At 45.5% G+C, this 12186-nt stretch overlaps 1 protein-coding gene across 1 annotated transcript; it reads left to right on the plus strand.

Annotated features, from left to right (window-relative positions):
* Positions 1 to 1088: 1088 nt before the first annotated feature.
* On the plus strand, positions 1089 to 10500 carry SLC2A11 (solute carrier family 2 member 11). The gene is made up of 12 exons (XM_015878031.2): positions 1089 to 1516; positions 3542 to 3640; positions 4188 to 4348; positions 4459 to 4583; positions 4842 to 4971; positions 5162 to 5310; positions 6111 to 6298; positions 6674 to 6784; positions 7245 to 7346; positions 7464 to 7539; positions 7963 to 8090; positions 8554 to 10500. Exons 1-12 carry the CDS (start codon positions 1496 to 1498, stop codon positions 8752 to 8754), a joined length of 1491 nt encoding a protein of 496 aa, XP_015733517.1. The 5' UTR covers positions 1089 to 1495; the 3' UTR covers positions 8755 to 10500.
* Positions 10501 to 12186: the final 1686 nt, after the last annotated feature.

Raw genomic sequence — 12186 nt, forward strand, 5'->3', positions numbered from 1 at the left:
AGTCTTGCTGTGCACCCTCTTTAACACCCAGAGGATTTGGAACTCCACCATTTCATGGTCACCACAACCAAGACCATCACAGAATCACACACAGAATCACAGAATGACCCGGGTTGGAAGGGACCTCAAGGATCATGTAGTTCCAACCCCCTGCCTGGCAGGGCCACCAAACATACACCTTTACTACATCAGGTTGCCCAGGGCCCCGTCCAACCTGGCCTTGAACACCTCCAAGGACGGGGCATCCACAACCTCCCTGGGCAGCCTGTTCCAGGGCCTCACCACTCTCCTAGTGAAGAACTTCCCCCTAACATCCAACCTAAATCTTCCCTCTTTTAACTTCAAACCATTTCCCCTAGTCCTGCTATTGTCAGCCCTTTCCAAGAGTTTACTCCCCTCCTGGCAGTAAGTTCCCTTCAGGTACTGAAAGGCTGCAATGAGGTCACCCCGCAACCTTCTCTTCTCCAGGCTGAACAAACCCAACTCCCTCAGCCTGTCCTCATAGGGGAGGTGCTCCAGCCCCCTGATCATCTTCCTGTCCCTCCTCTGGACCCTTTCCAAAATCTCCATATCTTTTTTGTACTGAGGGCTCCACACCTGGACACAGTACTCCAGATGGGGCCTCACAAGAGCAGAGTAGAGAGGGACGATCACCTCCCTATCCCTGCTGACCACCCCTCTCCTGATGGAGCCTAGGATCCCATTTGCTTTCCGGGCTGCCAGAGCGCACTGCTGGCTCATGTTAAGTTTCTCATCTATCAGGACCCCCAGGTCCTTCTCTGCCGAGCTGCTCTCAAGGACCACTCCTCCCAGCCTGTACAGGTGCCTGGGGTTCTTCCGGCTCAAGTGCAAAACCTTGCACTTTGCCGTGTTGAACCTCATTAGGTTCACCAGAGCCCAGCTTTCCAACTTGTCAAGGTCCCTCTGAATGGCATCCCTTCCTTCCACTGTATCGACTGCACCACTCAGCTTGGTGTGAGTGCACAGTGAGGTGCACTCCATTCCCTCATCGATGTCATTAATAATCACATTACTCACCAGCCCCTCCTTGTTGGTGAGGGCAAGGTTCAGCATAATCACATTTCTCATGGGTTCCTGTTCACCTTGGAAGTTTTCATCAACATATTCAGGAACCTCTTTGATTTCTGGTGCACTGCTGTGTTGTCCTCTAACAGACCCAGGGCTGTGTGTTCAGTGCAGACTAGTTCCATCTATCAGTCGTTTCAATCTGCCGCCGTCTCCCTGGCAGCTCTCACGTCACATCCGTCCCTGTCTCAATAGCTGCCCGCTGCCGTAGGGCTGCAGAGCGGTGCCGGCGTTTCCCTGGCTCAGGACGCCGGGACCCCCCGTGCCCGGAGCTGCGCTGCTCCGGCTCTATCCCGGCTGCCGGGCGGCTGCTATCGACCAACGAGTGGCAGTGCCTCTTTAAATAACCCTTTGGAGCGCTGCTGACAGCACCAGAGGCTTTGGCAGACAGGAAGGACCAGCAAAGAGGATGAACAAGCTGCAGAGATTGGTAAGAACGATGAGAAACTTTTCTATTATTATCGACAGATCATTCTTTTTTCCCCCCTATATACGGCTATGTAAGTCCTTACAGGTTACTGTGGAATTACTCATCAGCTCGTGCCAGTCCTTGTGTTAGAGCTGGCAGACTGAGGGCACGTCGCTCGGTGCTGGGGAGGAACCTGCGGGGCAGCCGAGCTGTGAGCTCAGAAACGTGCCGTGGATCCGGAAGGGAGGAACAAACATTTTCCCTTTGCTCACGGCTGTTGGAGGTGATAGACTAGAATGAATAGAGGGAAATCAGCAGGAGGAACGTTTCATCTTTAGGCGTTGTGGTTGAAAATAAAGAGAAGCGTGTTGTTGTACGGAGCTGGGAGGAGCAGGGATAATAGCAGGGGTCGGGATAGCAGGGGCACGGTCCTTGGCTCATGTCTTAGCAATGAGACAGCAAAGCGCTGTAGCCAAGGAAAGTGCAAGTGAGTGCAGCGTGCCCTGTAACAGGAGCAGGACAGAGCTCAGGCTCTTCTTGCTGCGGGACACTCTGCTGTGCCTGCGTTGGAGAACGTCTTGTCTGAGGCTGTGGAAGTTAATGGCATTAAAAGGCTTTGAGGAAAGAAGAAAGCTAAGGGTAATTGAATTTGGGATTTAAAAGCTACAGGGAGATGAGGCAAACTGTTCTTTTTTTTTTTTTCTTTTCTTTTTTTTGGGGGGGGGGTAGATGGCTCTGTAAGAGGAAATTGAGACAGTGAAGCAGACAAGGCTCCCCAGCTTTAGTATATCTAAGTCCTCCCTGGGTCAGTGTCATATTCATGAAGCAAAACAAAATCTGGCCTGAGTTGACCTGCAGTGGTGGTGACAGCCAAGCCCGAGCATGGGCTCATCATGTCACCCTGCAGAGCTGCCCCGTGGGGAGTCTGGCCCTGGGCCACCTGGAACAATGTGCAGGCAGTGTCAGGCTAAGGGCCAGGTGCCCCAACAAGCTCAGAGCGGCATTGAGACATGAGACAGTGCTTCCAGCCCAGGGACACCACCAGGGCACTGCTTGCCAGGCACAGCATCTCATGCACAGGTAGAAAAACACGGACACAACAGAGGAAAGATAAACAGAAGTGTGTAGAAAGGGGAATACACACGACTGTTCTTTGCTCATAAGCCTGACAGTGAGCAGCTGGGAGAGCTTGTTCTACACCCTTCCAAAAGCAAGAGGCTTCTCTGATGCCAGCAGCCCGCTCCCATGATGCTGCATGAAGCAGCCCCATTAAATGGCTATATGAGAAATGGGCAGTGAAGAAATGACCTCAAGGAGGCACAAAACATGACACAGAACCCATGACCTGCCTTGTATTTCACCCACATCATTGTACCAAAAAAGCAGAAAATATTCTGACTGAATAGGAACAATTGTGTGATGGGAAAGTTAGTCAGAATGACGTTGTCTGCTTTGTACTGCAAGTGAAGCAGCGTAAGAAAGGCAGTCTATTTTAAGCTAAAATGAAAGGGCAAAAAAATAAAGTATAATTGCAGTAAAAGAGTAGAAGAAATAGCATGCCAGTGAATAAGAGTGCTCTGGACATAAATAGCCCTGAGAAAATGTTGTACTAGAGGGGAGCTGGAAATCGTTCAGGAGTTATTAAACTTTGCCAAATGCTTCTTGAATAATTCATCACGTGGGTACAGGTTTTGTACTGAACTGAATTAACTGAAGCAATAACACCAGACCCTGGCAGTATTTGCTGTTGTTACACCAACTTTCTGTAAGCATGTGCAGTAAATATTAAACAAAAGACACTTGCGAGCTTTTGCCTCCAAGCAGTTCCAAATTGTGGGAAGCAATGAATTGTTAATATGGAATATTAATATAGTTTTGCACTTTTGGAAGCCATAGATTTTAAAACTCTGCATTTTGTTTTCTGTCTTTTGTACTTCCCATTATACAACATCATTTGTAGCCTGTGCTAATGTTCATCACACAACGGGCCAAACGTCTGCTGAGCTGTTTTATTCTAAAGCTCTTCTTTCCATCCATCTTCTTCAGCTTCAGAACAAGAACCTGATCCTGACAGTGTGTGCTGCTGGGATTGGAGGCACTTTCCAGTACGGTTACAACATCTCCATCATCAATGCTCCAACTTTAGTAAGTACTGCAGCTCTGAGAGGCTCCTCCTGAGGCACACGCTGCCTCAGTGTCCTCATTCAGGCTGCAGGTGGTGGCCTGACACCAAAAATACACAGTCTGCATTACTGAGGATGGGAATGTGTTGTTGCCTCTGTATAAGTCATAGACAAGGTCCAGAACTTCACTGACGTGAACCACCCTTATTCAGGATCCAATGTCACATTAATTCTTTTAGAAGCCTTGTTTTTAGTTGTTTTAGAACATCTAATTCCATTTTTTTTAACCTGCATCCAATGAAATTGATTTTTGCCCTTAAATTCAAAGCTGGACCCATGATGCATGTTGTTAAATTATCCAAAACAGCTACACAGATACACAAGCCAAGTACAACTTTTCAGCAGCTACAGTTCTAGACCCTTATTCCTCTGTTAAAAACACGTCTATGAGCTGGGGGTTCATTTGCAGTCCAAGATCTAACAGCACGAACACAGGACAAATGGATGCAGAAGGAGGCGTTTACACGTCTCTCTCTCCGTGGTCACGCAGCACTGTCCTTCTCTCGCAGTACATCCAGACGTTCATGAACAAAACATGGTTGGAGCGCACAGGTGCTCCCCTGGAGAGTGGCATGGTCTTGCTGCTGTGGTCCTTCACCGTGTCCGTGTACCCCCTGGGAGGCCTTGCAGGGGCTGTTGCTGCCGGCCCTATGGCCATTGTGTTGGGAAGGTAAGAGATGCTGGATTATACTTGAAGCTTTGCAACTTCTTTTAGGCCAAGGGGAAATATGCAAACCTGGCACACATCTGAGCTCACATTCATGTCTTTTCTCTCTGAAGGAAGATGTCGCTGCTGGTTAACAACGTCTTCGTGATCGTAGCTGCGGCCTTGTCAGGATTCAGCCAGATGGCAAAATCTTTCGAAATGATCATGCTCAGCAGGTTCCTTACTGGTGTGAATGCAGGTATGAGGTATGCAGGAATGAGAAACTTAACAGGCTGAAAGTTATCAAAAGTATCAATTAGAAATAGAACATTAATAGAAATGATCTTGGACATCAAAATAATTTATCTTCTAGTCTGATCATATGTGACAATATAGGTTTGGGTTAAATAAGTTTAGGTAGGACAGACATCACATTTCCTGCAAGAGAAGAGCTGACTGCATTTGCCCTCATCTCCTCTGCCTGCAAGCTGAGGCCAGCATTTGTCTGCCTTGCCAGGTGTAAGCATGAATGTTCAGCCCATGTATCTGGCGGAAAGTGCCCCAAGGAAGCTCCGAGGGGCTGTGGCCTTGACCTCTGCATCTTTTACAGCCCTGGGACTGGTGCTGGGCCAGGTTGTTGGACTCAGGTAATGTAAAGCTAGAAGCCCACTTTATACTTCATCTATTTTTCTTCTCTTCTTTCCTTTCATTTTTTTTTTTTTCTTTTTTTATTTTACTCCTCCCTTTCCTTTCTTTTCCAGTGCCCACACACAGCAGATGATTCTGGTCTCTTGTAAAACTTACTGAGCAAGGTACTTCTTATTTCTTTCTCTCCAGGGAGCTTCTAGGAGGGGAGGAGAGCTGGCCACTCCTTTTAGCCAGCAATGCTGTGCCTGCCCTGATCCAGCTCATGGTTCTGCCGTGGTTTCCTGAAAGCCCCAGATACCTCTTGATTGACCGTGGAGACAGAGAGTCCTGCATCTCTGGTGAGCTTAGGGTGACAGCCACCGATGTCTGTAGATGCATTAGTAGTTGTACCCTTAATCAGGTGGTAGTTGGTTGCATATTTGTGTAAACTGAAGTAATTCTGAGCGCAGATTAATGTACACTTCATTGCAACCTGCTTTTGTACTAAGACTTAGGCTGCAGTCTCTTGAGAATGGTGCCATGGTTTTACATCTGAGAAGCACTGTATTGTTCATTCCATTTGTGATTACTTCCTCCCAAGTTAAACAACACTACAATCTTAAATATTTACAATCTCTTAAGATAATTTAAAGTCATCTTCCTAAAAAAAGTACTTTTTTTTTTTTTTAATAAATAAAAGGTCAAAAGGTGCAGGTTGTGTTCCTAATGGCGTACATGTTTTATAACTGTGAAGTGAAATAAATGCTGGCTAAGGAGCTCATGACCAAATGTGCAGCCAGTTCATATTAAGGGATTTGCTTAGATTTGTAGCATACAATCCCCATACACGAATAATAGGAATTAGTTTCCAGGAAACATGTACCAAGAACGTCTTAATTGCCTGCATTTCCCAGGGAATCAATCCACTTGAGGTATGAGTCAGAAGCATGGCTGCTGGAATGACATGGACTGGAAATATTCTCTTGTTAAACAGTGGGGAAGGATTTGCAGTCCCTACGCCCTAATCCTTCAAGGGGCTACTGCTTGCCACTTGTGGAGGCTGTTCTACAGCTTCCCACAGTCATCATCTACTGCTCAGCTGTTTGGCCTGCAGAGATGGGCAAACAAAGGTAAAGCCTGGGTTCCCTTGTCGTTGTAGCACTGAAGAAGCTCAGAGGCAGCAGTGACCTGGGAGAGGAGCTGGAGGAGATGCTGGCTGAACAGGCTGCTGCCAAAGGTCAGAGAGCGAAGAAGCCCTGGGAGCTGTTCCGAAACCAAGCAGTGAGGTGGCAGCTGATAAGCATCATCGTGCTGAGCAGTGCCATGCAGCTCTGCGGGAACGACTCGGTGAGCTGGTGAGCTGGAGGCTGCAGCAATCAGCAATCAGCAGCAGCACTGCATGGGCTGTGGGTGCAAGCACTTGGGTTAAACACTCCTGCAGGAGCAGGAGCAGAGTTCTGTTCTGCCTCTGCTGATCCGGCTGCAGAAGGCATGAACAAAGTAGTGAAGGAGGAATCGTGGGACAAGTTGAATTGGAGTATACAATATGATGTTATAAAAAGGAAACTGGGTACAAATGATAGGTCTGTGCTACAGTGCCTGCTTAATGTGCAGGAAAAACCCTTTGGTATCCAGCCCTGATTTTCACGGTCCTTCAGGAAAAAGCAAGTGGATGTATTTTCAGACATCTTCCCTTACTGCTCTTCTCTCTTCTCTCCACAGATGTACTTTTATGCAGCTTACGTGTTCCAGGAGGCTGGAATTCCTCAGGACAAAATCCCGTATGTTGTCATCGGCACAGGGAGCTGTGAACTGATCACGTCTGTAACTTGTGTGAGGCTCTTAAAACACTGCTGATACACAGCTGTGCTGACAGTGAGGAGGACATTGATGACAAATTTTACATTGCCTGTTATCCCAAGGAAGCACTTTATAATACAGCGGTCAGGCAAACTCAGCATTTGTGTCCAGAGGGGTTAATGCTGTGCTTTGTAAGACAGTGCATCATTATCACTATCTGAGAAATGCTCTCTGGAAGGGTCTGAATGACCCTGAATGCACAGTCTAGAAAATGAAACTTCTACCTCATGTCATCACAGCTACAGGCAGGGTTTAGGTGCACTTGGGATGTTCCTGTCTCCTTGAACACCCATCTTGCTGGCTCCTGCCAGATCCCTTCCCCTGAGCGGCCTTTCTCTTTCAGCTAGGAGCTGCAATGGGACAAGAGGGAGCAGGCAGGAATCTAAAGAGATGTTGAACATTTTGCTTTTTTTCGCTGTGTTACTTTGTGCAGAACATGATTATAGACTACGCTGGCCGGAGGCCGCTGCTGCTGGGAGGATACATCCTCATGGCAGGATGGGCCACCGTCTTCACGGTCGCTCTGAGCCAGCAGGTAATAAACTTCACTGGATTATTTAAACAATCAGCCTTTGCTTTTTTATGTGATTGAGGTGTCAAGTGGTGGCAAATAACAGTAAGTGCCCTCATTTGCTTTTCCCTGTGGCTGCAGACTCAGATTAGCTGGATGCCTTATCTCAGCATGGCCTGCATTTTCACCTATATCCTGAGCTTTGGAATTGGACCAGGTCAGTTCCCCACATGTTTCACTGAAACTTTTGGATGCCATGAGAGTCTGGAGTTGTGTGCAAGCTTTGAAAGTCATTTCTTGTCACAGTCTTTACAGTGTCATAAGATTGAACTAATTATGAGCAATTTTCACAGCCAGATCACAGTGAGAATAATGTGGGTTACAAAACCTCTTCCAGTAGTTCATTTCACCATGAAAGAGACTAAATAATTGGCCAGCCCTTAATATTTAACCTAAGACTTCCCACTGCAGTTCATCTCTTTTACCACTTGTTCTGGCATTGTTGACTAGTGAGAATAATTTACTGAATCACAATTTACTATTCTCACAAGTTTCACATTTGTTTTGCTTGTGCTGTCTTGGTTTTCATCAGCTGTGTTACCAACAGTGTTATTAACTTTCCTGCTGTTTCTTTTTCCAGCTGGTGTAACAGGAGTTCTGCCCACAGAGATTTTTGATCAGATGTCCCGACCAGCTGCTTACATGATCTGTGGGTCTCTGCTCTGGTTTAATCTCTTTCTGGTTGGAACAGCGTTTCCATTCATTGTGGTGCGTTCCCAAGGCAATGCAATGGTGATTTCTAATGTAAAGCTGATGTAAAGCTTTGTGGGCATGAATGGCCCGTAGTTCTGCTCCATCCTCTACTGAGAATGGCTGGGACTGGAGATGCAACTTTATTCCCCTTGGCCAGACCCTGGCACCGTTCCCTATGTTGATTCCTGAAGTGAAAGGGAGCAGAACTCCACCGTATGCAATCCTGTCTTATTTCCTATTGTGGATCTCCATTCTGTCCAGTTGTGTATAGACAGAAAGCCAGAAAAACACATTTTGAGATACTTTACTTGCTACATCAAAGCTCCCAAACTGTGCTGGAGAGCTGCTGTGCTCCTTGCTGGGGAGCACACAAACACTCTCTGGATGAAGTTAGTCCATGCAGGGAAGGGGTTCAATAACCTGTTTGCTGTTGTACAGAATGTCTTTAACATCATCTTGTTCTTTATCTCCTCCTCAGAAATATCTAGCACATTTCTGCTACGTCCCGTTCCTTGTGGTTTGCATCTGCACTGCTGTCTACATTGGGTTCTTCCTTCCTGAGACCAAAGGAAAATCCTTCCTGGAAATCTCGGAGGAGTTCAGGAAACTGAACTTCAGAGCTCAGAGCCGTGAAGGTTTCTATAAAGGCCCTGAAGAGATCAGGTCCACCACGTTGTAGCAGAAGGAAGGACAATGGTGTCTGGTGGAAATCCAGCAGCGGTTATATTCTCTTTGCAGGGACACAGAGAGAGGAGCAGGGCTGGGGAGAATATACTGCTCTTAAATGCACCTTCAAAAGACTTTAGGGCAAGATACAAAATTCAGCCATTAGGATCACATTACTTATTTACTGCATGTGTTCAACTCCTCCTAAGCCACCATTTTACTGAAATCCTATCATGATTTGTCCTCTGTCAGCTCCTGGGGATGTTCTCAGGGACTGCTTTTCTGCTAAAATGCTTGAGAGTTTCTCTTAAAAAGCAGATCATGTGTGACATGGTGGTTCCACTGAAACACATTCAAGCAGGTATATCAGAGAAATGCCTGACAACAATATGATATAGCAAGACAAGGAACCTGACTGCTCTGCTCAGGGACATCAGTAGATGTTACAAAGGTTGTAAGCCACCTCTTCATCAGCTGCATTTTTTAACACCAGATAAACCATTTATTGTTTTGCTACACACGTTATTTTCCTGCTGCTTAAAAGCAAGGTTCTGTGAGTTGAAATGCGAAGTGCCTGCTTCCAGCCAACAGTGAAACTCTGGCCATGCTGCCAGATGCCTAAATGTTCATTTAGGATATTGTGTTTAGGTATTCAAATCTGAAATTTGGCCCCAGAGGCTTTGAGCTTAGGATGGGCCTCGATTCAAAAGGGGAAAAAAGGGGAATGAAGAATGGATTCCCTCCTCTCCCAAATTCAAAGGCAGTTCTGGATAAATGCACTCCCCCTCTGAAGGGTCCATAGTTATTTGCCAGAGCTTATCAGTGTCGCAGATCTTGGTTTACACAGAACTTTGTGCTGTCACAATTGTGTTGCTGCAGATCTATAATACACACCAACTACTAAATAGCGACAAATGTTTAAAAATCTGACTTAGGTTTTTAATACTAAGTAACACGCATATTAAAGAGTGACAGGCTGATGCCTTATTATCACCAAACACCACCATGCAGTGCTTCAGCAACTTTCTTCTGAATTTCTTCTAAGTTTAATCTGCCTTCCTTTTCAAACCAAACTGCAACTTGCACCCCAGAAGCCTTTTTTTTTCCTTCTTCTAAATCTGGGCTCTCAGATAAAAAAAATTAATTAATTAATTAATTAATTAAGTTCTGCTTTCAGACAGCAGATGAAATTCTCAGTACCGTGTCATAGGGCTCCTGTTTCTGTTATTAAATGATTTCAAATAGGCCACTACTTGTTGAGCAAGCAGTTGATTATTTTCAGCTATTAACACATATGACGTATAGATTAAGAAGAAAGCTTTTAGCACTTGCTGCATGGCTTATACAGCTGATGTTCAGGCACCACTTTGCAGACTATTTACTCTGGACTGATTTTCTTCATGGCTTGTTTTCTTGCCATCCAATCCCGTGTTCTGTCTCTGGTCCCACCTGGATACTGCCAATGCATCATGCAGGGATTAAGCCTCCATTTTACACCTGTGCTCTGCTGAAGCTACGGTTGCACTGAAAAGGAACGTTGGCAAAATAAGTAAAGTTTCTTTCTGTATATTTGTAACCAATTTTAATTTTAAAAAGTCCAATGATTTTGAATGTCGTGAATGTAAACATAATGTTTCCCAAGTGTATTACTGTCATGTTTGGCATGGGCAGATGTATTTCTCCAGAGTCTGTGCAAGAACTGTCTCTTTCGCTACCTACAGTTTTCAGTGTAGGAAAAATAAATCTAAATGTTTGTTCATCTGTGGTTGGTGCTATTTAAAAGTCTTTCACATGAACACGTGGGTAATAGCAGCTATCTCTGCTCTTGGACAACACTGAGATTTTGAGACAAACTGGATTTTGAGACGAGACAACCAAGGGCAAAACAGCTGGAAGCCAGGAAAGTCAGAGGAACTCTTCATTCATATGGAAAGAGGCCTGATGAATGTACACAGTCAAAGCAAAAAGTGCTGGTACCATCATGATGATACCAAAACATTTTGTCCTTCGGTGGGGATCAGAGAAAAGATGGGAAATGAAAACAAGGTAGTGAAGAGAAGGTGAGAGAAGATGTCTGAGTGGAGGGAGAGGCCTGGCACAAATCACTGAGAAGCACAGGTTCAAGGGGACTTGTTTGGAGAAACCATGCAATGTCCTGAGGTCCTCATCTGGGCCGCTTGTATGGCTGCTACATTGAGTCAGCACTCCTTGGCTTTCTCCAAGACAGAGGAGGCTGGCTGTACACCACGAGTCTGCCCCCCAGTGACAGGCATTCAAATCCAGCACTGAGACTGAGCAACAGAAAAGCTTGACTCCAATTAGTTCTTTTTATAACCATGGCCTGAAATCAGGTGTCTTTAGACTGATTAAGCAAAGGTAAACAGTGGTTACATTTTAATTGATCTAGTTGGTTGCATTTTAATTTAAGCATCTAACAAGATAGTTATTTATTACTGAATTAACATACCTTCATTAACAGAAAGAATATATACCAATTGCTTAGGTCAGTTTTCTAAAGAAGTGAAGCGCTGGGCACAAATGGATCTTGAACTGATTCTCAGAAGCTTATGGTGGTTTAAAAATCAAATCCCCAAGCACTGTAGGACTGACTGATTACCATCAGACCAGAGAAGCACTGTTCCTGCTGCTGTCCTCAGAGTGCTCCTCTGCATAACCTGCCTCTCAGGTCTCGCACAGCTCAGTCCCAAGCTGCCCAGCCTGGATTCTTCCAGAAACTGAAGACGTGCAGAATCCCAGCATGAACACTGCCCAGTGCAGCCACTCAGCAGCTGAAATGCTTTCCCCTAAGCTGTTCGAATCACCCGTAAAAGCCTTTCCACAGAAGTGCACTGGAGACTGCCAGAGAAAGAGGTCAATTGAGAACTAGAGCTAAAAGTGAAGATTGAATTGATTTATGTTATGATCAGGATTTAAAAGTGACATTCAGCTCTCCTAGCACTTAACATATTACAGGAACACAGACCTGATTTTCAGGCAATGAACCGGTAGCCTTAAAGCATCGACTGATCCCATAATTCAAGCATGAATGCACAAGCTTAGTCACTCTTAGTCAGGTTTCTGAGTAAGGCTTCATACAGCTTTACTGTGTTGAGGCTCAAGGTAACAGTCAGGAACTTTTCCGTTAATGAGATGACTAATTACCCAAACTGTGTTTTGGGGAGTCCAAGCCAGTCCGCTCTAGTTTGTCAGTCTCTGGACTTTGGCTTCCATTAATGCCCCTTTACTGTCCTTTACTCGTCTCCTGCAGCCCAGTTGCTGGAGTTTCTCTTCCCAGCTGACCTGGCATGAATGCATAACTCATCAAAATTACTCGCAGATTCATCAGTAACCAACGCAGCATTTCAAAGCAAATAGCAAGAACTTCATGACAAACCAAAGGGAGTGTAAACACTGAAAGAGAATGAGACGACATGTTTTCTCTATA

Source organism: Coturnix japonica, chromosome 15 (genome assembly GCF_001577835.2).
Source record: "Coturnix japonica isolate 7356 chromosome 15, Coturnix japonica 2.1, whole genome shotgun sequence".
In the NCBI taxonomy this organism is placed as follows: Eukaryota; Metazoa; Chordata; class Aves; order Galliformes; family Phasianidae; genus Coturnix; species Coturnix japonica.